Source organism: Loxodonta africana, chromosome 2, assembly GCF_030014295.1.
Source record: "Loxodonta africana isolate mLoxAfr1 chromosome 2, mLoxAfr1.hap2, whole genome shotgun sequence".
NCBI classification, from domain to species: Eukaryota; Metazoa; Chordata; class Mammalia; order Proboscidea; family Elephantidae; genus Loxodonta; species Loxodonta africana.
In genome coordinates this window covers 157503681-157528500 of record NC_087343.1, presented here as the reverse complement: position 1 = coordinate 157528500, position 24820 = coordinate 157503681, and the positions used below count along the sequence as shown (strand labels likewise).

Genomic DNA, 24820 nt, shown 5'->3' with positions numbered 1-24820 from the left:
TGTTCATGGAGGCAATAGGCCTCACATTCTATTTTTTCCTCCTATTCCTGACTCTCTTTTTTCTGCTGCTGCTTTAGATGAATAGAGACCAGTTTTCGTAATTCGAATGGCTACTTGCAAGCTTTCAAGACCCCAGGGACCATGTAATGAACTAGGAAGTAGAACTGAAGCACTGAACGCATTATTAGGTCAATTAACTGGGATGTCCCATGAAAGCCCGACCCTAAACCTCCAAAACAAGGAACCAAATCCCATGAGGCAGTCAGTGTACATAAGCAGCTTTAGCAGCCACTCTTTTTTTTTTTTTGTCATTGATGTAAATATATCTATCACATATTTTTGCCAATTCAACTTTTTACAGGTGTACAACTTATTGACAGCAATTAAATTAATTGGCTGTGCAATCCTACCCTTAATCAGTGTAATTTTTCCATCACATATTTTACATATTTTTTTAAATTTATTTTTGCCAGGTAATTGGTAGAGTGGAAAAAAGTAAAGATTAATTCTCCCTATTCCAAGTGTTTCTGACATATTTTTATACTATGAAGTCTTGTCCCTTTTCATATCTGTGGTACCTAGGCAATTAAATTCTTAAAAATAATGCTGTGTGGGAGTCTCTAGGAGAAGGGATTATAGACCAGAAGTTCTGTGTGGGTAAATGAGGACAGATTTGCAGATTTCAGCCCAATCTGGTTTAATTTTTTTTTTTTTTAAAGTTGTACCATGGGAAAATTGTGTTCATAAGGCTTGAGATTTGAAGGGAAAAAAGAAGGTGCTCAAGTATCTTCTTACCACCCACATGCCCTGCTGGAGGCTGTCCGTATACCTCTCATTTAATCTTGTGAGGTGGCTGCTTTGGGCAGTTAGGAAAGGAAAACAGTGCTATCTGGTATATCTGTGGGATGGCCTGATGGTGAGGAGTCCCAGAACTGGGGTCAGGGCAATCAGAGTTTGAATTCTGCTTGTACCAATCATTAGGTACCATGGCAGTGACTTGGGGCTGTGGGGTGGGGAGGATTATTTTAAAGTCAGCCCCATCACTACTCTTAACTTTCATCAGTCCACTCTCACGCCCATTCCTGACATGAAAGAATGTACTCTTCTCAAACTTAAAGCCAGACCACTGCTACTAGCTTCCACCTACAAAGAAATTCTGAAACAGCCACTTATAATGTGACCTTAGGCAAGTTACTTAGCCTCTCTGGGCCTCAGTTTCTCATCAGAGGGGTTTTGTGATGATTAAACGAAAAACGCTTCACATGATACCTGGCATAGAGTTCAATAAAATCAAAACCATTGCCGTTGAGTCGACTTCAACTCATGGCGATCCCATGTGTGTCAGAGTAGAGCTGTGCTACATAAGGTTTTCAATGGCTGATTTTTCTAAAGTAGATCACCACAGTTTTCTTCTGAGGTGACTCTAGGTGAACGTGCACCTCCAGCCTTTCAGTTAACAGTTGAATGCATTAACTGTTTGGCACCTAGGGACTCCTTAGAAAAAAATTAGGGTTCAATAAAAGATAGCCATGATTATTGAAGGCATGTCAGAATTTAAATATATATCATATCTTTATTTTATTTAAGTCTGTTCAGGAGGACTTTAGTAGCAAGTAGTAATACAGCAACTATTTGATCACTGTATTTTACACAAATATCAAGCACCCCCCTTCTTCGTTTTCCAACGGCACCCTCCCCTTGCAAGCTACTTTTATAACCGCTATGCTAATTTTTTACATATTGCTGTAAAATAATTAGCATATTGCATTTATAAAAATACCTGGGGTGGGAAGGGTGCAGTTGGCAAACAAACATGGAAGGCTCATGCTATTTGAGTTAAAATACAGTACATTTTATCTGGCAGTTTTGAAGAAAACTTGTTTTCCCATAAAAGGAAGCAAATTACCAAGGCAAATCACAGACTATAAACAATACGAAATATAGCTATGATAAAAAGAAAATGCCCCTGCTGTTTTTATATAGAATATGACTAGCATGAGGGATTATTTGCAAACACCCCCAGAAATAGATTTTTTGTTTACAATTAATTCTTCAAGTCAGGATAGAAAGCACCATTTTAACCAGAGATTTTACCACAGTCCCTCAAGCTCTTTGGAGGAAATATACATTATATTGGTCTAAGAGAATAATATACCAACCTTAGGCTTTATTCACAATGTAGAAAACAATTTCAAATACTCGATAAAAAAGCACATGAAGTCAGTTGCAGAGATCATTTTCAACTCTTTCTTTCAATTGAAATAACTCTCATCCTTGTGTTGTTAGAAAAAATATAAAATGGATAATTAAAGTAATATTTCTGAAATATCCCAAAGATAGAAGCAAAATTAACTTATTATTCTACTTTTTCTAATAATCGCCCTTTCCGCCCTTCATAGAGACTTGTTCTGAGACAAACATAAGTGAAAACAAAACAAGTAGAAAGGAACACACTACTAAGAACCTGACCAAAAATGCAAAGTGACAATTTTTCAAAAAAAGGAAATCTGATAATTTGTTTTAAAGACCTGGGTCAGGGTTTTTCTAACAGCTCTGCTGAGCCTTATGTTTTCTGGAATTGCCCCCCAAGGGCTACCAGACATAAAGGAAGAAAGAGGAGGAAAGGAGATTTCTTATCCATACCCAACTTTAACTTCAATCAAAAGAGCTCTGCTTTAATAGGCTTTCTACGTTGGCTCCTACCTAGGGCTTCATTCAGAGCCTCATGATCAAAGATGTAGAATTGAATCATGAAATCCTGAGATCTCCCCCCACCCTCAAGATGCTTTGATTTTAAAATGAAGTTGGAACTCAGCCTAGAATAAAAGATAAACTGCAAGCTCCAGTCCAGCATTACAGTTTATAGGGCTTCAGTAAGGGATTTGTTTTCATAATAATATATGATGATTATACAAGCAGAGTAGTCCAAAATATACCTGACATACCTTTGATTGAATGCTACTCAATCTCATATAATAATAGTGCTTCTGCTGCAGACCTTCTAAAACTTGGTTGCCTGTTTTGACCTTGGTATCTAAATACTTTAGCAACTTTCTAAAACAGCAGATTTAATCTCTCTTATTGGTTGTAGCTACCCGTCCTTAAGACTCTCCAGATGTTCACTTGAGCTAAGATAAAAATTTGCCTGAATAGCAGGCATCTAATCAAGCAAGGATGGCGAGACTGTGTCTCACATTTGGACACGTTATCAAGAGGGATCATTCCCTGGAGAAGACATCATGCTTGGTAAAGTGGAGGATCAGCAAAAAGAGAAAGACCCTCAATGAGATGGATTGACACAGTGGCTGCAATAATGAGCTGAAGCATAACAACAATTGTGAGGATGGCACAGGACTGTGCAGTGTTTTATTCTGTTGTTCATAGGGTCACTATGACTGAGAACCAAGTCATAAAAGAGCCCTGGTGGCACAACGGTTGAACACTCAGCTGCTAACAGAAAGATTGGCAGTTCGAATCCACCCAGCAGCTCTGTGGGAGAAAGACCTGGCAATCTTCTTCCTTAAAGATTACAGCCTAGAAAACCCTATCAGGCAGTTCTATTCTGTCACATGGGGTTGCAATGAATCAAAAATTGACTTCATGTCACCTAACAACAGCAGAAAAATAATCAAGCAATATAATCATTTAACATACATCATATTATTTGCTACTCTGGAACCTTATGAGGTATACTATTCCTGGCATACGTTTGAGAGTTGGAGAGGTTAAGTGACTTATCAAAGTAATTTTTTTCACTCTTCTCTCTTAAGGAGCCCTGGTGGTGCAGGGGTTAATCATTTGGCTGCTAACCTAAAGGCTGGCGGTTTGAACCCACCAGCTGCTCTGAGGGAGAAAGATGTGGCAGTCTCCTTCCATAAAGATTAAAAAAAAAAAAAAAAAAAAGATTACAGCCTTGGAAATCCTATGTGGCAGTTCTTCTCTGTCCTATAAGATTGTTATGAGACAGAACCAACTTGACAGCACGTGACAACAACATCCTATCTCTTATTCTCTCTCTCAGGGTTTAAATTTTCCCTTTTGTCTTTTCTCTCATTCATTTCTACTACACTAGTCTCTGTGTGTGTGTGTGTGTGTGTGTGTGTGTGTGTGTACACACATATACATAACAGCTAGAGACTGAAGGCCAATTGCTTTCTCCATGACAGTGAATTTTAGTACTTTAATTTTACATGGGAAGAGTGAGAAAAATAGAGGAAAAATAACTTATTGAGCATCTGTGATCCATCAGGCACTGTGCTAGGTGCTGGGGATACAGAAGAACAGGACAAATATAGCTCCTTTCCCCATGAAGCTTACAGTCTCCTGAGAGAGACTGACAATAAACAAGCAAATCAAGCAAATAATTGCACATGTGAAGGGTGCTATGCTGGAAATAGCCAGATGCTGAATAGAGAGTAGCTAGGAAGACATTGGCTAGTTCAGCTGGGATGGTAATGGAAGGAAAACCCACAAAAGCCTGACTCTCAAGGGCAAGGAGGACTCAGAAGGGCGAGCAGCAAGAGCAAGAGTGTTTCAGGGAGAAGGACATAATAGCAGGCGCTCAGGTGGGAGAAGGTCTGACCTGCTCTAGAACTGTCACAAGGCCAGTGAAATGGATCCGTGCAGACAGAGGAGTGCCTTGAGAGAGGGCAGGAGAGGGGGACACAGTGGGGAGCAGCAGGAGCCTGTGTTCCTTTCTCTCAGGTCATGAGTTGTATGGAGTAACAGCCCAGAGCAGGACCAATGGGCAGGTAGCTTGACACCTGTTTCTGTAGTAGGCAGGATCTCATCAGACCATATTCTCTGTTCCTCCATCGGGGTACAAACACATCTATTTGCAAGGTGAACTAAAAGTGCCTAGAGATGAAATTCCTGGAGCCTGATGAGAAAAAAGCTAGTAAGATGGCATGGCTGTGCCTCAACCCTCACAACACGGCTATGAGAGAAGCCTTTATCCCCCTTCACAGATGAATGACCTGAGGTATAAAGTGGATAAGACACTTGTCCACGTATGCGTTGATAGTAAGTGACGGAACTAGGGTCTTTACCCAACTGGTTTAATGCTTTTAGTGCACTCAACCATATTTTTACTCCCCATTGTAGGGTGTGCTTCCATGGTTAGAAGTAAATATCAAATAAAAACTGGGGGCAAATTGCATTCATTTTATGTTTACCTTTCTTTAAAACCTTATTTTATGGACTCATTCATTCATTCCAAAAATATTTTTGAGCACTTTCTGTGTGTTTAGAACTATGGTAGCCGCTGGAAATGGCTGACAAGGTAAACTTAAAATAATAATGTCACATATCATTTTGAGAATCATTATAAAAGGTTGATAATGATTATATATAACAAATTATATGTATATTATATAATGATATTATAAATCTATTATAACATTATATAATTGTAAACCAATTATATAATCTTTATAAAACTACAGATAAAATTATAAAGTATCTTTAAACTCAATTACTGGTCATCAAAGTCTATTTTTTGGATTCTAATTTTTCACATACCCGAAAAACCCAAACCCATTGCCGTTAAGACGATTCCAACTCATAGCAACCCTATAGGGCAGGGTAGAACTGCCTCATAGAGTTTCCAAGGAGCGCCTGACAGATTTGAACTGCCGACCTTTAAGGTTAGCAGCCATAGCACTTAACCACTATGCCACCAGGGTTTCCAATTTTTCACATATATTTTAAAAAACAAAGGTTTGAACAGAACAGAGGCTTGAAGAATTAAGAAAGGAAAATATAGATCCCTGTAGGAGCTAAAAGCATTCACAGAGCTATCACTGGAAAAAAATCCAATTAAACAAGAAATGAAATGATTGCTAAGCCATCCTAGGATACAACTTTTATGACTTCATCAACCAGCTAGGGTATTAAAGTCAACAAATGCATTAAAAATTTAAGCATTCTCTCCCCTCTAACCATTAATATTAAACCTGGTTTAATTTCCTGACACCCCAAATTCAGATTATGCATTCTCTCTCTATTCTTATATCAGCTTGCACTTCTCTATCACACTAGGTTGAAATTGCCCATTTATTGGTCTGATCTGTCCCTAAGCCATATGCTTCATGAGAAGAGTGACCATATGCTCCTTGTTCACAGGTGAATTCCTGGAACTTAATGCAGTGCAGGATGCATAGCAGGTGTTCAATAAATGTCCCTTCACCCAGAGCAGAGATGTCTATAAACCTAATACACACAAAGCAAAGGGCCAAGCAAGGTCACAGCGCCTGGCATTTACTCTTGTGGTGAGAAGGTAGTGAATAGCACTCTTGGTTAATCAACTGAGGCTAGAACTAAATCTGCCTGTTAAAGGAGGTCATTCTGATCAAGGGATGTAAAGATGTGTTAAAAAACAAGATTACCCTTCACTACATTTGTGTGTGTGTGTGTGCCTGTGTGTCTATGTGGGAGGGTATAGATGAAGAAAGGTTTGAAGTAACCTGAAATTTCCAATCAATGAGGTCTATGCAAATTGTTAATCACTTCCCTGGCAGATTGTGGAGAAGCACTAGAAAATCATTAGCAGGAGGACTCTGTGTATCAGAACCCTGCTCTTTGCATACAGATATGCCATTTTCTACCTATCTCAACTGGACAGTCCTGCAAAAAGGTATTTGATGTAAGATAGAGCCTCCCTAAGTCTGAATCAATCAATTCTTTTCAAACAAATAAATATTTTACATCATTGAGCATCCAAAGCTGGCCTAAAAATGATCTTTAAAATGTTGACAGCATCACACACTCTCCCTGCCATGGGAAGAAAATCCAAGCAAAACTGCTCATTTCCTAAAGCATGCTCTTATTAAGCAAACAGGAATCGACACCTTTCTATCTTGCTGCAGCTCGGTACATTGTAAAACAACTCCACACAGGTATCCCTCTGTTTAAAAAAAAGAACATATATTTTACCTAGTTGACTAGAAAGCCAGTTAATGAAAATTGAATCCCAGTTTCCATTTGCATCACAACATAAATTTACAGTGTACACCCACAGGAAAATCCTTCCAACAGATACAATCTAATGCTTAAATTTTAAGGAAATTAGCAATAATGCCTGACCAGTCCTTGATGTAGGCCAGCTCTTCTTCTGTTTGGGGTATTGTCAGAACTCTGCACTCTTCTCCAAGCCCAGGGTATTGCCAAGCCTCAGACTCTACCATCCATATGCCCCTTTTCCTTTATCCCAATCACCAGAATGCTCTGCTGCCCCAGGATCCTGTTTCCAAAAAAGTCGCCATTACCAGACCTTAGCTGCCCTTTTCTCTAGTTAGTTGCCCAACAGCGTTGATCTGGACAATCCTCAATGTTGTCTCAAACTCAATATTCACCAGCCTGAAACTGGGAAGTTCACCAGCAAGCAACATTCAATGGGTTGCCTTCTATTTTCATTGATGTAACTAGTTCAGTCACAGTATATCAGATTTACTTGCAGTAAAAGGCCGCTATACACTGGGATGCAGAAATCATTATATCTTTCTGCTTCAGAATGGGGCTAATGAATAAAAACAGAAAAGCATGAATTTCTTTGCACGGGGTAGCTTTTGAATGGGCCATGTGGTAACCACCCTGCATTCACACTCTTATTTCCTTTAAACGCCACATAGCACAGGAAATCACAGCATGAGGCAAAAATGTCTTGTTTTCATTTCTGGAACAACTTGAATGATCCTATTGTCAGTGGCATACTCAATAACCATTTTCTGTCATCATGAAGGAGAATACTCTCTAGGCTGAGATTCATAAAAGGTTACTCTAATTCTGCAGGGACTGGATACACAATTTAAATTGCATTCTAATTTTCAAATCTACCACATATTCCTCAAGGTTCTGAAAAGCCACAGGTTGAAAACAAGGTGTGGGGGAAGAATTTGCTCTTAATGGCTTCCATTATGGAATAGCCAAGGGTAAGAAAAGAGTTATTGGAATTTGAAGACTTTTGAGGGGTTTACTTTTATGTTTATTCAGATTCAATTAAAATAAATAGCTTGAGATTCCTTTTTCAAAGCCACTTCTAAATGTTTTTATTTGTTTTATCATGTGCCGAATCAAGACTGGGCAAAGGAGCCAAGAGAGCTATTGGAGAGAATTAAGAAAGTTATTTAAAGGAAGCCCTTGTGTATCATCCACACCAGTATTGTCAAAGTCCCTACTATTTATTCACTAACACTTCTAGGTACCAGGCTCTGTTTAAATCAACTCATTTGATTCTCATAGCAACCCTATGAGGGAAGCACTATTGTCGTTGTTGTTGTTAGCCACCATCAAGTCAGACCGGACTCATGTGACCTCATGCACAACGGAACTAATGCTGCCTGGTTCTGAGCCATACACATGATCGACTGCAGATCAGACTATTGTGGTCCACGGGGTTTCATCAGCTAACTTCCAGAAGTAGATTACCAAGCCTTTCTCCTTAGGCTGTCTTAGTCTGGAAGTTCCACTGAAACCTGTTCGGCATCATAGCAACACAAAGAAGGGTCATGGCAGCCCACGAGATGCATCAGCCAGGAATTGAATCTGGGTCTTCTGCTTGAAAGGCGAGAGTTCTACCACTGAAGTGCCACTGCCCCCAAGTACTACTGTTATTAGCCTCATTCTACAGGTGAGGAAACTAAGGCACAGAAGTAAAGGAATTCACCAGTGACCAAATAGCTAATAAGTAGCAAAGCTGGGATTCAACCTCAATCAGTCTGGCCTCCAAAGTCTAGGCTCTAAGCCACTGTACTTTGCTGCCCCTGGCATTAAGGAATGATGATTAACATTTTTAGGAAGGTATGTTATTATTGTTAGTTGTCATTGAATAGATTCTGATTCATGGCAACCCCACGTGTGCAGAGTAGAACTGCACTCCGTAGGGTTTTCAAGGTTGTGACCTTTGAGAAGCAGATTGCCAGGCCTGTCTTGCAAAGCAACTGTGGGTGGGTTCGAACAGCCAGCCTTTCAGGCTAGTAGTCAAATGCTTTACTATTTGCACCACGCCAGGACAATGTAAGAAGGGATGGAAGGAAGAAACTGAACACTTTAGCAATAAGAAAATTAAGAAGCTTACCTGGCCAGTCTCATGGCACACTTCGCATTCTAGTAGAGTTCTTTTCTTATTGGGGGTATTTTCTCCATTTTGTAGCACTTTTCTGAACCTTAAGTCCCTCTTGTATTGATTCCAAAACCCTAGCCCAACCCCAGCTTCAATTTTTGCCCATGCTTGGATGAACCGACTATAAGCAGACCTCAAGAGAATTTGCTGCTGGTAAGTGTTTTTCTCGGTCCCCTTGAGCTACAATCACTGTGCAGGTGCTGAGACTAGAGCATTTTCACTGAGAATTCACACGTAAAGTGCTTAGCACCCTGTCTGAAACACTCAGTAAGTCTTAGGAAATACCATTATTATTACTTAAAGCACCAAGTGCACCATCTCTGATCTCCAGTTCTTCTGTTAATAGGTAATGTAACGCTATATTCAAGAGAGTGGCATCTATGACCATAACAGAACTTAGCAGTGAGCATTTTTTTCATTCTTTTAGCAAATATTTAGAGTACCTGTATCTGTGTCAGCTACCATGCCAGGTGTTGTGAGGAATAAGACATACTGTTCCTATCTTTACAAAGCTTACTGTCTAATGTTGGAGAGACAGCTAAATAAATAACTATACTACAGTTTCATTGTATTGTAACAGGGTCCTATGAGGCAAAGATAAAATAAGGGGTACCTAGTCCAGATACAAGGCGCCCTGGTGGTACAGTGGTTAAACGCTTAGCTGCTAACTAAAAGGTTGGTGGTTCAAACCCACCAGCCACTCCATAGGAAAAAGATGTGGCAATCTGTTTCCATAAAGATTATAGCCTTGGAAACTATATAGGACAGTTCTACTCTGTCCTATATAGTAGCAATGAGACAGAATTGACTCAAAGATACACAACAACAATCCAGATATGGTGGGCTAGGAAAGGTTTCTCAGGAAAAGTAACCTTTAGATTGGGGCTTGGAAGTATTTAGTTAATCAAAGCAGGTGAAGGCAGGGTTGCAGGCAGAAGGAACATGTTGTTGTTGTCAAGTCGGTTCCGACTCATAGCAGCCCTATGTACAACAGAACAAAACACTGCTGGGTCCTACTCCACCCACACAATAGTTGCTATGTTTGAGGCCATTGTTGCAGCCACTGTGTCAATCCATCTCGTTAAGGGTCTTTCTTTCTTTTTTTTTTTTGCTAACCCCCTACTTTACCAAGCATGATATCCATCTCCAGCGATGGGTTCCTCCTGAAAACATGTCCAGAGTACATGAGAGGAAGTCCTGCTATCCTCACTTCCAAGGAACATTCTGGCTATACTTCTTCCAAGACAGATTTGTTTGTTCTTCTGGCAGTCCATGGTATATTCAAGATTCTTCACCAACATCATAATTCAAAGGCAACAATTCTTTTTTGGTCTTCCTTATTCATTGTCCAGCTTTCCCATGCACATAAGGCAACTGAAAATACTATGGCTTGGGTCAGGCACACCTTAGTCCCCAAAGTGACATTTTTGCTTCCCAACACTTTAAAGAGGTCTTTTGCAGCAGATCTGCCCAATGCATAGGAACATAACGTACAAAAACCTAGAAGCGAGTGTACAACAGCATCCAGGAGCTGAAAGAAATCTGTTTTGTCTGAAGTTAAAAATACAAGGGATAGTAACTGAAAAGGCTGGAGTGGGAAGCAGAGGTCATTTCGTGAAGCGTGGGGATTCATGTTAAGGAGTTTGTATTTTATTATAAGAGCAGTTGTAAAGAATAAAGAATTTTAAGCAGAGGAGTGACACGGTCAGACGTGCATTTTAGAAAGCTCATTATGTTTACAGCATGAAGAATGGATCCAACGGGGACAAGACCAGATCCAGGGTGGGGAGAACAACTTAAGCTTCTTTAAAGTGGTCTAAAAAAGCAGTGCTCGTGGCCTGGGCCAGAGTAGCAACAGTGAATACGGAAAGAAAGAGATGGACTTGAGAGTGATGAAGAAGAACCTTAGGACTTGTCTAAAGTGGAGAAAGCAGATGGGTATGAGGACTCAGGGATGCCACCAGGTTTTGTTCCTCGGGCAACTGGGGGGCTGGTGATGCCATTTACTGAAATAAAAAATGCAAAGAGAAAAGATATTTGGGAGACACAGATGTTTCGTTCAGTGCAGCTTCAGCATGGTTGAAAGAATCCAAGGGTATTCCAATATAAAATTACAACAGCCAGGAGGTGAAATTTCCCACCCAAAATGTCTCCTCCTCACAGTCAACAGGACTCAGTGCATACATTAGTAGGCTCATTGCCCCCTTAATGTTACCCCAGTCTAATGACAAGAACAACAGTGGCATACTAGGTAATGCTTTAATGAAATGAAAGAAAAATAAGGACCCCCTTTTGTTGTTGTTACTGTGAGGTGCTATTGAGTTGATTCCAATTCATGATTACCCCAAGTGTGCAGAGTAGAACTGCTCCGTAGGATTTTCAAAGCTGTGGCCATTCAGAAGCAGATCATCAGGACTGTCTTCTAAGGTGCCCTTGATTGCCTGCTCTATCACCAGAGAAGCTCTGGTGGCAGCAGCGGTTAAGAGCTACAGCTGTCAACCAAAAGGTCATCAGTTCAAATCCTCCAGCCACTCCTTGGAAACTCTATGAGGCAGTTCTACCCTGTCCTATAGGATCACTATGAGTCAGAATCAACTCAGTGGTAACAGGTATGTATCATCAGAATCAGTTTGAATACTGGAGAGAACCCACTTGCTATTTATTTATATGACGAATTTGAAAAGGAAAGCTAGCCATAAAAACATGCCCTTCCCTTGCCTCTATAACATACATTCCAAAATGCCAGTGAAAATTAAAAATGGACTTGCCACCACCTATGAAGATTCCTTGCTAAAAATAATAAATGTGAATCTGATCAAGCCTCTAGAACGTAGAGTCTGGATCCAATGACCAGTTTATAGAAAATACAGGGGTCAGAAAAGTGTGTTAATAATATCACAGAGATCATAGAGAATGTGGGGCATTCAGCTAAATTATATAAAGTGGGAAAGAAACAAAACAATCAAATATAATAATGGATGGACTTCATTTGGATCTTGATTCAAATGAACCAACTTTGAGAAAACTGTGAGAAAATGAGGGATGTTTGAACACTAACTAGATACACCTCCTCCTCACTTATTGACTATCTTGTCATCCAACATTTCACATTTCTCACAATAGCAAAAAATCTACTATCCAAATTTTTTGTGCATTACAGATATACATCTGGCAGTAATGAACATGAGGTTCAAGGTGAAAGTAATGCTGGCTTTGACGGTTAAGGTTATGTGTCAGCTTGGCTGGGCCATGATTCTCAATGGTTTGGCAGTTATGTAAAGATGTAATTTGGCAGTTACATAATGACATAGTCATCCTCCATTTTGTGATTGGATGTGGTTATCCTCCATTTTTGCATAACGATCTGGTCTTTGGAAACTAACCATGTCAATAAGCAAGGAGAGGGTGTATTTGATATTAGAGAATCATTAATTTTTGTGTGTGATAACAGTATTGCCTTTTTTAAATTAATTTATGATATTTTAGCAATACATACTATAGTATTAGTGGATAATTGATAAATAGAATTTGCTTCAAAATAATCTAGGGGGACCAAAAGAAAAATAGGTAAGAATATACTTGGAATAAGATTGGTTCTGAAGTGATAATTTATAACTATTGGAGCTGGGGATTGGTCACATAAAAGTTCATTATATTATTGTCGCTACTTTTGGACGCATCTGAAGATTTCTAGAATAAAAAATTTAATTGACTTGCCAAGAAATGCAGTATTTGAGGAAAGCCATACCAAAGACAAAAGATGACAGAAAAAGAGCAAGAACCAGTTATGATGCAGAGAGTGAGCATTCATCTATCTGTTTCCAAAGAACTTTTTTTCTGTGCATTGGACTGGCACTCCATCTATGCCTAGTCACTCCACTCTGTGGTTTGTGTTTGGAGGTGTTCCAAGTGGAGCTTTGTGGCACACTGTCAGCTATTTCCATTTCTAATTTCTTTGATAAGATCCAAACCTCATTAGGCTGTCAGAAACATTTGGTCTTCTCTTTCCAATGATGTATTTTTTTTTTTTTTTAACATATCAAGGCACTTGGGGGCAATCTCAGAGACCTACCCTTTCTACCCACATACTGACATTCCTCTTGCTGCCAAATTCATTCAGTGTTGTCACAGACCTAGTCATAAACTACTTTAATCTCCTCTCACAAGGGCTTGGGCTTAGGTAACAGGTACTGTTTGGCATGGAAGCAGGAACAGTACAATAATATATTTTATTAACATGCTTATGTTACTGTTATATTGAGCCTGGTTCTCTGAGCACAGCATTTTAAAAAGATAAGAAAAAAATTGCAACCCCTATCCGTTGTCACTACCCCATCATTACTACTAACCGATATCTGCCCAAAAAAGCCCAAACAGGGGTCTAAATAGACTTCAAGATAAAGCCTTAACCTTAAATGTCACTTTTTTTTAATTGTAAATTACAAAGCCTAAAGTCTTAAGGAGTCCCCTTTTAACAGGATGGTACAAAAGGCTAATGCACCTGGCTGCCAACTGAAAACCTGGAGGTTCAGGTCCGTTCAGAGGTTCCTCAGTGGAAAGGCCTGGTGATATACTTCCAAAAAATCAGTCACAGGAAATCCTATGAAGCACAGTTCTACTCTGACACACACAGGCTGTCATGGGTCGGAATCTTAAGAACACCTCTTTCAGGGTACAAAGTTACTTCATCCATAATTATTTAAAAGGGCCTTTATAAAGCCCCTGGGAAAGGTAGCACCACGCCTTGAAAGCATTCAAAGAAAAATGTCAGAGTAGAATATTTCCGGAAAGCATGGGGAGAAAGAGTTGAGAGCAGGGATGAGTAAAGCAGGGGAAAAGAGGGCAGCGGAGGTGGAGAGGACAGAGAGTGACGATGCAGGTGGTCATGGAAGCCAAACCTCATGCACTTCACAGCGTTGCCTACGCGGCCCCTATTGTTTCATTTTGAAAGTACCAACGTCATGTCTCTATGGACAATTAAAATGGAAGTTACTATTAGTGCCTTTTAAACAACCAGAAAAAGAGAATCATTGCAGGATGGATGCATCTCCACCACTTTTCCTATGAAAACACACCCCACACCCTCTTCCTGGAGCTTTTGCAGTCAATATCAGCTAAATTATTCACAGTGGCTGGAACCATGTCTGCCTCCCCAGTAGAAGGTCATGCAGCCGGATCCTAAGTGGGAAATAACTTGCTCCTTTACTTTTCACCAACACCCCATCTCAATCAACAGTCCCGTGATTACACACCATGTATACAGAGGCTTCTGTGGAAGCAACCTTTTAAATTTAAAGACATGAAGTGAAAAGAAGGTTAAAATGCACCCACAAGCAGCAATTTGTTGAAAAGGTAAAGAATTGGTGCCTGTATCTACAACTCACAGAACTCAGAGTGCGTACTTTTGGAGTAAGTGTCCTCTGAATTAAACTTTCTGCTTGTGGCTATGTTAACAGGATTTTATTAGTGAGAAATGCCTTTGAATCTTAGTGCTTCCAGGCATTCGTCTGAAGTAACTTGCTTATGACTAGACTTAAGAAAATGCACATGATGCTTTACAACCAAGAGCAACCTTCCCACTCTCTCGGGCATTGGAAGACGGCTCTAGAAAAAGGGTTTATTTATTTCCATGCACCTGTGATTTCTGTTCCTAATGCTTATTGAGTATCTGGTTCAAAATCAGGACGTCCTTTTTCCGAATTACTTAGTTCCCATTTCATTTACAGGTGAGTCAAGGAGGCATTGACTGATGTTGATGATATCTCATTTTATATAAGGCTTAAAGAGAAAGGAGAGGTACTTCTTTAGCTAGTTGGATAGGAAAGGAGAAGATATACCTTCTTATTATTTTAACTTAAAGCAAAGGAAGTACTGAAAATACTTTGTGAGACAATCCTAGAATAGACGTTTATTTTCTGTTTCTACATCACTCTCATTTAAGTTCTTGGTTGCAGAGAAGTAAATCATGTTCTCTGTTGAATTTCTTATACATCTGCTCCTCACTTATCAACCATCTCCTTATCTGACATTTCACATTTACGACAATAGTAAAAAAATCAACTATTTTAAACATTAATTTGGCAATAACGAATGCCAAAGTGTGAGGCAAGAGTAACACTGGCTGTGGTTGAGGTTATGTGTCAACTTGGCCAGGCCGTGATTCTCAGTGGTTTGGCACTTATGTAATGATGTAATTTGGAAGCTACACATTGGTGTAATTTGACAGTTATGTAATGATATAATTTGGCAGTTATGTAATGATGTAGTCATCCTCCATTTTGTGATCTGATGTGGTCACCCTCCATTTTCACCTTACACTGATTTTCACATAATAGCCTGGTCTTTGAAACTTAACTGTGTTGACAAGTGAGGAGTGTGTATATTTTATTTCAGTGTATGAATGATGTAGATGAACACATCTCTCATCTTCCTCTTAAGCACATACAAACCCCTGTTGACTTTTTACCTGCTCATAGTTTTATTTTAATAAAACCCACAGTCAAATCTATGCTATGTTACCTGTTACTTCTAGATCAAGATAAGGCACCGCTTAAGGGTGTCAAAGATTAAATGAGGCAGGAACCTAAACTGTTAAAACTGACTGGGAGATTCTGGTCTACAAAGCTCTTCTGAAAAATTTGGAAGCAAAAAATAGAGAAAGAAAGGGTCTTTCCCCATGACTACCAATCATCATATACAAAATCTTAATTTCTCTCTATTCATTTTTTTTCCTATTGCAGATTCAGGCAAAGTGACTCTGTGTTACCCCCAAGTTATTAGAAAAGTCTAATTGCTTGAAGTTGTCTCCTTCTATCTAAGGAGTTTCTCTCTCTCTCTCTTTCTATACACACATACACACACACACACACACGTGTATATGCATATACATGCACACACACACCCCCCTAAAACCCACTGCCGTTGAGTCGATCCCAACTCATAGTGACCATGTAGGACAGAATAGAATTGCCCCCATAGGGTTTCCAAGGCTGTAAATCTTTATGGAAGCAGACTTCCACGCCTTTCTCCTGCAGAGCACCTGGTGGGTTCAAACCACCAACATTTTGGTTAGCAGCTAAGCCCTTTAACCACTGCACCACCAGGGCTGTCTCTCTCTCTATACACACACACACACACACACACAGAGGAAGAAGTTGAGTTCCTCTGCAAAGAACATCTTTGCATGCAGCCAACTCCCTGCTTTCGAGCACCTCCTACAGTTTCAGCCCATTAACCTGAGCACAACAGCTTGATGAATGAATGCTTATATAGGCACAGTTGGCAGCTTCTAATTAAATAATTATGGCTAAGCAGCTGCACAGAAGCTGTAATGTACCCTAGAAAGCCAGCTGTCAGTTTTATCGGTCCTGAGACAGAGGAGGAGTTAACACTTAGCTCTGGATGTTGGGTACCAAGGGATGGTATCTCATAAGCAAGACATATGTTGTACAGTATGAAGTTCCTGTATGTCTGTGTTAGCCACAGAGAGATGGAGAGCAAAGTACTCCTCGGCAATACAGCAAAAAAGGAAGCAGTCATGGGACCAAGAGAACAGAGCATGTCCAGAGCAATCTAAGGAGGACGTAGTGTTAGACGGATGAGACTGTGATGAATGCAGAAATGCCACGAAGCCAGTAGGCAAATAAATATCAGGCTCCAGGTGTCATTCAGGTGAGCAAGTCATTAGAAATCTAATGTGGGTTTTTTGTTTATTTTGTTTTCAGAATATACTTCTTGTAAAATAGAGATACGTCTTTGGGAGAGGGAATGACAGATATGTTTTCATTTATTTGGTTGATGCTTAAGATGGTACATTTTCAAATATTAGAATTTGGAGAACAAGGTAAATATCACAAACCTATAATTTGAACTATCTCTAAGATGCAGTTCCAAAAAGTTTGGAGAAGATATTTTGCTTTACAGAAGTACAGATAACCAGCACAATTCCTTTACAGGAGGCTAGAAAGCTAGAGTCTTATCTCTACACTAGTGGGAAATCACCAGAAAGAAGAAAGCAAAGTCTGGCAGCTAAGCTATAGCATAGAGAAAGATACAGATAGAGGCCATAGAAAGGGTTGTTGGACCAAATAATGTCTATTATTACATATCAAAATGCTACTGAACTGATTTCTTTTTTCTCTATAGGCAGTCCACGTGTCTTCACTTCTAACAGCCACATGTGTAATAACCCAGTGCAGAACACCTTGGCTTCTCACCGGCCTTACCACAAGGCCCTCAACACCATCTCCAAAAGGAATAAACACAACTGTAAGCAAGAATCCGTCCAAGAAATTCAGCCCTGCCTTTATATTCAAACTCAGACATTTCAAACCGACAAATTCTCGATTTGCTTTAAAATAAAAATTCAAGAAATCAAATGCTAACACCCTGAACACATATTTCTAGTGGAATTCACTTCATTCACCTCCCAGGCCTGTTGGAAATCAGCAGTCAAATCAACCACTACGCTGAACAGGCTGATTTACTGTGTTCCTTCAGGGATCAATGGCTTATAGTTTATTTAGAACCATGCCATTTCATAAAACAAGGCAATCTGCACCATAAATCTTGACTGAAGCAAGAAAACTGACCTCTAAGACACCCTTACTTAAAAAGCTTCAGTATAATTTTTCCTTTTCTTCCCCCCATCCCGGTTTTCTTTTGTGTCAGTAATTCTACCACCTCAGCTATCTAAAGGTGTTTGCCTGTGACTGACAGTTCTCAAGGATCTAGTTCCTTTTAAATGGATCTCAGATGAAGTTCTGCTTAATTAAGTCTGCAGTGCAACTCGAGTCTCAGTACAAAATCTTCAAGAATCATGTAGCAGATGTATAAAGTCTATAAAAGTAAATTTCAGACTTGGGGGGGAAGAGGGGGCCGTTTGGTAGTCTATACTGCCATCTAGCCAAGACCATGCTATTCAGGGCAGCATTCGTTTGTGTTTTCAGAACCCCTGATGAAAGCAAGCTTTTACCAACCCGCTTAATAGACCCCAAAGTTCAGCTAAAAGCATAGACAGAAGAAGTCCTTTGTGTACTCTTGTTTCGACCAAGCTCCAGGGGACCAACAACCAAGTTTTAAACATTGATCTTATCGTTCACAATTCAGTACCAGCCAACAGGCATATGTCTGCATTTTCATCCCGTATATTATATACGCCAATATCATCTGCATCTTGTGCTTTTCAGGCCTTTGAACATTCCATGACCTAACTGGAAAAATGATAAAAAGTTGCTTTAGGAAAGACATAAGAGCTGAACAACCATTAATACTCTAGTTGGAGCTCAAGAGTAAAAACAACCAGCATTCCTTAGACATTGACTAAGCACACCGATCATATACATCTGTGAAGAGAACTGGTACACACGAAAAGGAAAAGAACCCTCTGTACTTACGATAGAAGACGTATTCAGTGTAGCTTGACCAGATCTTGTCATCTGTATATTGGTTGATGAAAGACGCTGTCACTGACGAGTTACAGGCCACCATGTGGAATCCACACTCTGACAACATATCAAAAGCCCTTTCCAGATGTTTGAATTTGAGATAAAATCTGGAGGTGTATCTTTCTGGGGCTCTGTCAGGGTCTCTGCTCTCATTCAAAGTTTCTCCAAAGACTTCCTTCGCTAAGGAAATCCTTCCACAGACTAAAATCCGGGGAACTCTCCGAAACTTGGCATCTGCTTGGCTCTCCCTACCCGTGGTGCAGGAGCCCCGGTAGCCCACAGTAATGAAGCCCCACCTGCGGTCAGCAGGGAGCAGAGAGGAAGGGGGGCAAATCCTCGTGTCACTTCCTTGGGAGGCATCTTCAAAGTCACTATGGCAAAATTCGTCTGGGCTCTGCTTGATTTCATCGGGGGTCAGGAGTTTGACCAAATCCGGGAGCTGGAAGTACTCAGCTTCCCTTTTCAGTCTTCCCCTTTCTGGAAAGTGATCAGGCAGGACCACCTGCTTGTCCCTGAGATAGTCCAGAATATAACGGAACAAGAATCCATCTCTGTCAATGAAGAACCTTCCCTTGGAGTCCTTGGCTAGATCATTAACCGGGTCTCTCTTTGGGGAAAACATTTTCCACAAGAGGGAATGAGGGATGCTGATTAATGTGGAATGACGAGTGAAATAAACTTGACCCCCGACATTCAGCTCCACAACCTCAGGGAAGGAGTTGGGAACTGCAGCCCCTTGTTCTCGAGGATAATAACGGCTACAGTTTCCACTCAGAGCCATTGTACCTTTCTTCTTCTTCTCCTCGTGTTTTGATTTAAGGGTGCAATCCAATGGAATCACAGCCTTATCCTTTGCATCAACTTGTAAAGGAGGGAAAATGATCCTAACTTGTAAAAACAACCTCCTCTTATCCCAGTTTTTTCCCCCCCAAGGCAAGAAGGCAAAATTCAGACGAGTCCACAGGTGAAATGATGCTGAAAAAGTAGTTTAAATCCTGGCTGGTGATGAGCTATTACTTCAAGGAATATAATCAACTCATCTACATCCGATCTTCCACCAAGCTTAGAAGGCAAGACAGGCCAAGTCCCCAGTTACTCACAGGTCTGTCTGAGGGAAAAGAGAGAAAATTATTTCCTCAAACCCAGCATGAGTCAGAGAGAGATGGCTGGAGAGAGGAGAGAAAGGGAGAGGGAGGGAGGGAAGAAGGGAGGGAGGGAGAAAGAGATTATTTTACATAAGCAGCCCTGGAACTATGATTTCAGCCATTCTTCAACTGGATCGTAGCTTCTGTCTTGTTATCTCATGCCTTCATGTTTATCCATATATCTCTGTCTCTAGCAATTATTAATAACAACATTCCTATTTGTAATTCTGCATTTAAAAGGAATACACAATTGTCAACTTCTAAAACGGGGTCGTTTTATCAGCTGGTCAGAGAATGCAATAAGCCAAAGAGCTTACCTTACTGAGAGCTGGAGACCCAGTTCTTGTGAAGAAACACCCATTTGCAAGGCAATCGGAATCCACAGCCACACTGAGTCTGAATCTTGTTAAATCCCAAACAAGTAAAGGACAGAGGTATCACAATGAAAAGTGCCAGAGAAATGTGCTCTTAGAAAATAGTAATTATGTATATATGTGTATGTGTGTGTGTGTTTATATAAATGTATGCATGTAGGTACTTATATATTCACTTCCAATCTCAAGTTAAAAACAAGTCACAAAAAAGTTAAACTGTGATGAGAGGTGGTTGGGTTGAAGAAGCAAAGCAGAAAAAAATATTAACCAAAGCTTCTCCAGGAAAAAAATTCAAACCTTTATAAAAAGGATCCTTATAACTGAAGAGAGTTGCAGGAGGGACCAGGACTTAGAAGGTTTTCAGAAAGCCCAGGACCAGAAAGACAGACAGATGTGCTCTGCTGGGGTCCCAGGTAGCCACTCCACCTGCCGGCAAGGGCAAAGGGACTCCCATGTTCCCAGCCAAGAGGGAACCGGTCCGCCACAGCGCAAAGGAGCCGGCGGGGGGCTCGGGGCTCTGGCTTCTCTGGCGGCGGATCTGGGTGGCTCCACAGTCCCCAGTGCAGTTCGGATGCTGTTGTTTCGGCAGTGCAGGCAAGAAACCATCCAGGGAAATGAGTATTACATCATCTTAAAGGAATATGGCTTGGAGGAAGCGGAGGAAGCTCGGAGTCACGTCTTCCTCGGTGACAGGTTGCCAGGACTGCACGGGGACGCGGCGCTCCGGCCGTGGGCACGCGGCTCCCAGGCGCTCTGGGCTCGGGCGGGGACGCAGCGCTGCGCAGCCACTTCCCTCACAGTCCTGTCCCTGTCCGGAGTCTGGAGGTTCGATGGGCCGCTTCTTTGGCCCTTTCTTTCTTGCCCGCCCCTCTCCCGTCTTGCCCCTCCGTGATGAGATAAACGCAAGTGATTTTTTCATTTGAGAAATCTACAAACTCTTTTCACATGTACTGAATATTGCTGAAGGGCAAATTTCCCCTAAAAAAAATTACACTGAATGACCCCAATGATCAAGCTACAGAGTGGCTTTCTTTTTTTTTTTTTTTAATTGAAGGGGATTAAACCACGTTCTCTTAAATATCCTCCTGTCTTGCTTCCTTCTCCATCCCCCTGCTACCATGCCTCTTCATTGCCCACTCCCAGCAAATAAGCAAATAAATAAATCTCTCTGGAATGAATGACGCTTATTCAAAATGAGTAAATGAGGCACTGGCACCCACAGGAAATCCATAGTCAGTAAGTCTTAGAGCAGTAAGTGGTTAGCTTAGCTTAGCTTACCTGTAAGAAATTGTTACCTGCGACCTTTTTTTCTGGGCTCGTTTCGTTTCCTTACTAAGCCTCTCTTCGGACTTGCCCCCGCCCCCTCCTAACTCATCCCAAGAGGGCTTGGTGGAAGACACGCCTGCTAAGAGACATTTTACTCCAGTCCCAGAGGACTCCCTTAAGTGCATTATTAGAGTTTCAGGAAGGCATTTCCAGGGCAACATAATCCACCAACAAAGTGCTTCCAGTTGAGCCTGCCAGTCAGTAATGGCCCAACCAACAGCTTACAGTAAGTCAGCCGTTTCCCCTTTAAAGTCGCCAGCGTCTTAGGGCTCACATTCCTGATAAGAATATAGTACATCTATGAATAATATATGTGAGGCACACTACATCCCAAACAACTGTTATTTTAAAAAATGAAAACCAAAACTGGAGGAGAAACTATGAATTAGACTTGCTTTATGGGATACACGTGTTTATTACTAACTCCTGTCCCAAGAATTAGCTGGAATTTAATGCGAAGATAGACTCAGCAACGGGATAAATTAATATTTAATTTAACTATCTTTTTCTCCCATAAGCATTGGGTTACGACACACAGTATTATCCAACACTGCAACACCTGATTATATTTACCTTAGTTTCTTTAACTAACGCATTCACCTGTTCTGGCCTCAGTCTTTGGGATTTTAATGCCAGACACAGCAAGGAAATTATTATTTGGTGCAATTATATCGCCATCTAGTGGTATTATAGTATCAGTGCAAATCTACACTTAAAGTTACGTTTTACCTTTAAGTTTTGATAGCGATTTGAGTTTACTTTGCAGGCACTACTCATCGGAACAACAGAATAAAGATTTCATTGCCACCGTGTCAAGGGAAAAAATAAATCCGAATGTATGCCTATTGAAGTGCTGGTTTCGATTGTAGTTAAAAGTAAACACAATATTTTCTTTTCTTTCATTTCTAACAGAGTAGGGCAGTGCAGTGTGGTGGCAATAGCTTTGGACTCGGGCACTACAATATTCTGGGGACGGTTTTGCAGGAGATGGAGGAAAGGAGTAAGAAAAATAGTCTTTTAAAACTAAAAGGGATTTGAGAAATCAAAGTCAACCATCCCGTCTTAAAGAAACAGAGGACCAGGCAGGGAAAGTGCTTCCAGCATGGTCACAGGGCTCCAGAGTAGCAAGGTGAGGTCTAGGCCACTGCCTGTTCAGCATGTTCGATGTCATTTTTATAAGCATATGTATTCTGCAATAAGGAGGGAGAGGAGACAAAGAGAAAAAGGAGAACCCAAGATTACTGCACCGTTTAAAAAAAGCCAGCAAGTAATTTTAAAGGGTTTTTAATATTAAGTAAAATTCCAAAGACAAAAAATACTACCGTTTAAAGGAAAAGTATTCTGAATTTCAAAAATGAAAAGCTCTATTAATTGATCTGGGTTTTATAGACTGTGAGGATGGCGTGGGACCGGGCAGTGTTTCTTTCTGTTGTACATAGGGCTGCTGTGAGTTGGAACCGACTCGAAGGCACCTAAGAGCAACATTTTTGAAACAAGCCATTCTTAACATTTTTTGATAAATGGACTGCTTGATAACCTGATGAAACCTGGGTAATGAACACACAAGCATAAACGTTTGCATTCAGTGTTGGGGCAGAGCTTCTCGGGAACGACTAAGTATAGAGAGGAACCAGGGGGCCACGTGGCCTGGGCCTCACATTCTTGGAGATCCTCAAATTTCGACTCTAAACATTTTAAAGGATGAGATTACACATACACTCACAGAGACACACTATGATAACCTAAACCACGTGACCAATGATTGAGTCATACCAGCTGGAACACATTCTGAATTAGTATTTTTAATAAACACTGTTAAATATCCTATGCTTCACGCAATTGATTTATGTTATACTGTTTTGTGCTTAAAGTGTTCATTTATTATGTTGTTGCTGTTAATTGCCATCAAGCCAGCTTTGACTCATCGAGACCCCGTGTGCAGCAGAATAAAGCGTTGCTTGGCCCTCTATCACCTTCATGGTTATTGGTATGTTTGAGTCCATTGTTGTGGCCACTGTATTTTGAGTACCTTCCAACCTAGGGGGCTCATCTTCCAACACTATACCAGACAATATTTTATTGTGATCCATAGAATTTTCATTGGCCAATTTTTGGTCTTAGTCAGGAAGCTCAGCTGAAACCTGTCCACCATGGGCGACCCTGCTGGTATTTGAAATATTGGTGGCATAGCTTCCAGCATCAGAGCAACACACAAGCTACCACAGTACTACAAATTGGCAGACAGTTGATGGCTCATTTACTACAGTAAACAGTTAAAAGTAAACAATGGTTGTGCTAATCTTACTTAGACATATCTTCTTTGTAATATGTATCAAGAAATGGAGATGTGGGTCTCTCTCACCTTCTAAGCAGTCAGGGGTTTGGTGAAGTTTGGCCTGAAGCCCATTCACATTTGGGATCCACAGACCCCAGGTTAACATCCCCTGATCTGTACTCTCTCTTGTTCCTTTAGTCTCAGGCATACAAACAAATGAGAAATAAAGCCGTCCACCATGCAGAAATTTAAATAGTGCTAGAGTAAGCCAGTGTGTCTCAGGGAGGCTGTCAGTAAGCCTGGCTGTTTGGTGCCTTAACGAGAGGCAAGAAGCCAAGTCTAGGCTTTACATATATTCCAGTTCTTCGTGTCAGCAGATCACACTGCTTGTGTTATTATTCTCTTCTGGCAGCTCTCCGCTGAAACATTGTGGGATGGCACTCGCAGCCCAAAGGCTGTACAACACAGAGCAACAGATTTCTCTGAAGGGAAGAGCAAGGGAGAATGTTCCACCCTGTTCTTTGTAATCTTCAAGCACACGGTGGGTAAATGGTGAAACGGATAAAACTGTCTTAGCCTCTGCTTCTTGTTCTGACTTCCGCAGACCCCCATAGCCGGATGCTGGAGTATATTCTCAAAAGAACAATTTTAATTTTGGAATAATGGAACTCCTTCCCATAATGTCATCCCATAGCACACCCTTAAGTTTCCTCTCCCCTCAAGCAGAGAGAGCTTTTATGCTGACTGTCTTTGCTATAAGGAAGGGATTTGATTGCATAAATGTACTTGTACTAAGATGCTATGCACTAAATGTGTTATGAGTCCCAAGGACTCCTGCATTATCATCATGGTTGTCATCTTAATAATAGCTACCATTTATGGAGGGCTGAATATCAAGTCCTCATGATGGTAATCTGTGGTGCAGCCATTACTCCTCTTCCAGGGATATCTGACTGGCTGTGTGACCTTGAGCAGAGGACTCGATGTCTCTGAACCAGGGCAAAGTAACAATAATAAGACCTCACGCCCAGGCACGTTGTACAGATTAGATACTATGATGCATGTAAGACCCTTAGCACATCCCTTGGCTCTTAGTGAGTGCTTAAAAAAATAAATGCAAGTTGTTTTCATGATAG

At 40.7% G+C, this 24820-nt stretch overlaps 1 protein-coding gene across 2 annotated transcripts in view; it reads right to left on the bottom strand.

The window, feature by feature from the left end:
- Window positions 1-19610, bottom strand: part of KCTD16 (potassium channel tetramerization domain containing 16) — a 335835-nt gene extending 316225 nt beyond the window's left edge. For both annotated transcript variants that reach the window (XM_023550283.2, XM_003404578.4), the window contains exon 1: window positions 18514-19610. In XM_023550283.2, coding sequence (XP_023406051.1) covers window positions 18514-19345 — 832 coding nt within the window. In that variant the 5' untranslated portion in view covers window positions 19346-19610. The remainder of the gene's footprint in view (window positions 1-18513) is intronic.
- Between the last annotated feature and the right edge of the window lie 5210 nt (window positions 19611-24820).